Raw genomic sequence first — 1642 nt, forward strand, 5'->3', positions numbered from 1 at the left:
TCATAAGGCATGTGAGGCAGAGGGAGAGGAAATAAAATACATTGATATCTGTTCGCTCTACCCGTATGTAAACAAATACAAGGCATACCCTATTGGTCACCCAACTGTGTATGTAGGTGATGAATGCCCTCCTTTAGCAGACATTGAGGGGATAGTGAAATGTGATGTGCTTCCCCCTTCTGATTTATATCTACCCGTTCTTCCGATGAAAGCCAACGGGAAGCTGTTTTTTCCCCTTTGTCGTTCGTGTGCATTGAGTGAAGAACAAGGATCGTGTGAGCACTCTGAAGACGATAGAGCCTTGAAGGGTACTTGGGTGTCTGATGAGCTGAAAAAAGCCGTCGCTCTAGGCTATAGAGTTCTAAAAATACACGAGGTATGGAGCTACTCAATCACTGCGTATTCTAGGGAAACGGGAAAAGGAGGGCTCTTCTCCGACTACATAGACTCGTTTCTCAAAATTAAACAGGAAGCGAGCGGATGGCCAGGTTGGTGCACGACGGACGAGAAGAAGGAACAGTACTTGAGTTTGTTTTTGGAGAGAGAAGGCATTACTCTGGAGCGAAACAACATCGGACACAATCCAGGAAAGCGTTCGCTAGCAAAGCTTTGTTTGAATTCCTTTTGGGGAAAATTTGGGCAGCGGGATAATCTTACTCGTACCAGTGTTGTAAGAAAAGTTGACGAACTATACTCGCTTCTATCGAGTCCCAATACTGAAGTGTTAAGACTGATTGAAGTAAATGACGAGGTCCTCTACGCCCATTGGGAAGAGGTCGACGAAGCCGTCACTCCCTCCCCCAGTAGCAGCATAGTCTTAGCGTGCTATACAACGGCACATGCAAGGCTGGAGCTCTACAAGTACTTGGAGAAGCTAAATAGACGTGTTTTATATCACGACACTGATTCCTGTGTTTTCACGCAGCGTCCCGGTGAATGGGCGCCGCCTGTGGGGGACTACCTTGGTGACATGACGGACGAAATTTCTCCCCTTGGAGAGGGGTGCTACATTTCGGAGTTTGTCTCCGGAGGACCCAAGAACTATGCGTACATAGTGAAATCAAAACGCGATCCCACGTTCGAGAAGAGTGTTTGTAAAGTTCGTGGTATTACCATAAACGCTTCCAACGATGGAGTAGTTTGTTTTGATACTTTAAAAGAAATGGTCCTCGACGGAGCTCCAGGCCGGAATATATCCTACAAAAACAGAATTTATCGAACTGCTAAGCACGATGTTGCAACAAGGGCTGAAACGAAGCTCTTCAGAGTTGTCTATACAAAGAGGAAGCGGGAAGAAGGTTACGACACCCTACCATATGGGTATAAAAAGCGAAGAACAGAGAGCATGTAAGAAGACCAACTTAATTCTTGAAAATCGCAGCTTTTTTTTCTCTCAATATCGTCTCTCTCTTCAATTTTTTTTCTCTCTCAATACTTTGCTTATTTTTCAACGTTTGCTGTATTTGAAGTTTAACTTAATTAATCAACCTTTGCTTTTATTTCTGTATGAATACTTATTTCTCTACAATTTATTTACTTCCTCTTTCAGTATCACTTCTATTTAATCTCAAAAAATAAGTTTTTCTTATACATTTTCCAGTCTTTCTTTCTTTCTTTATATGAATACGAATTTCATTTCCAC

At 42.7% G+C, this 1642-nt stretch overlaps 1 protein-coding gene across 1 annotated transcript; it reads left to right on the forward strand.

The window, feature by feature from the left end:
* Positions 1–205: 205 nt before the first annotated feature.
* Positions 206–1351, forward strand: LOC124170632. Its single transcript, XM_046549490.1, has one exon. It carries the CDS (start codon positions 206–208, stop codon positions 1349–1351), a length of 1146 nt encoding a protein of 381 aa, XP_046405446.1.
* The last annotated feature ends 291 nt before the right edge of the window (positions 1352–1642 follow it).

This window comes from Ischnura elegans, chromosome X, assembly GCF_921293095.1.
Source record: "Ischnura elegans chromosome X, ioIscEleg1.1, whole genome shotgun sequence".
Lineage (NCBI taxonomy): Eukaryota > Metazoa > Arthropoda > Insecta > Odonata > Coenagrionidae > Ischnura > Ischnura elegans.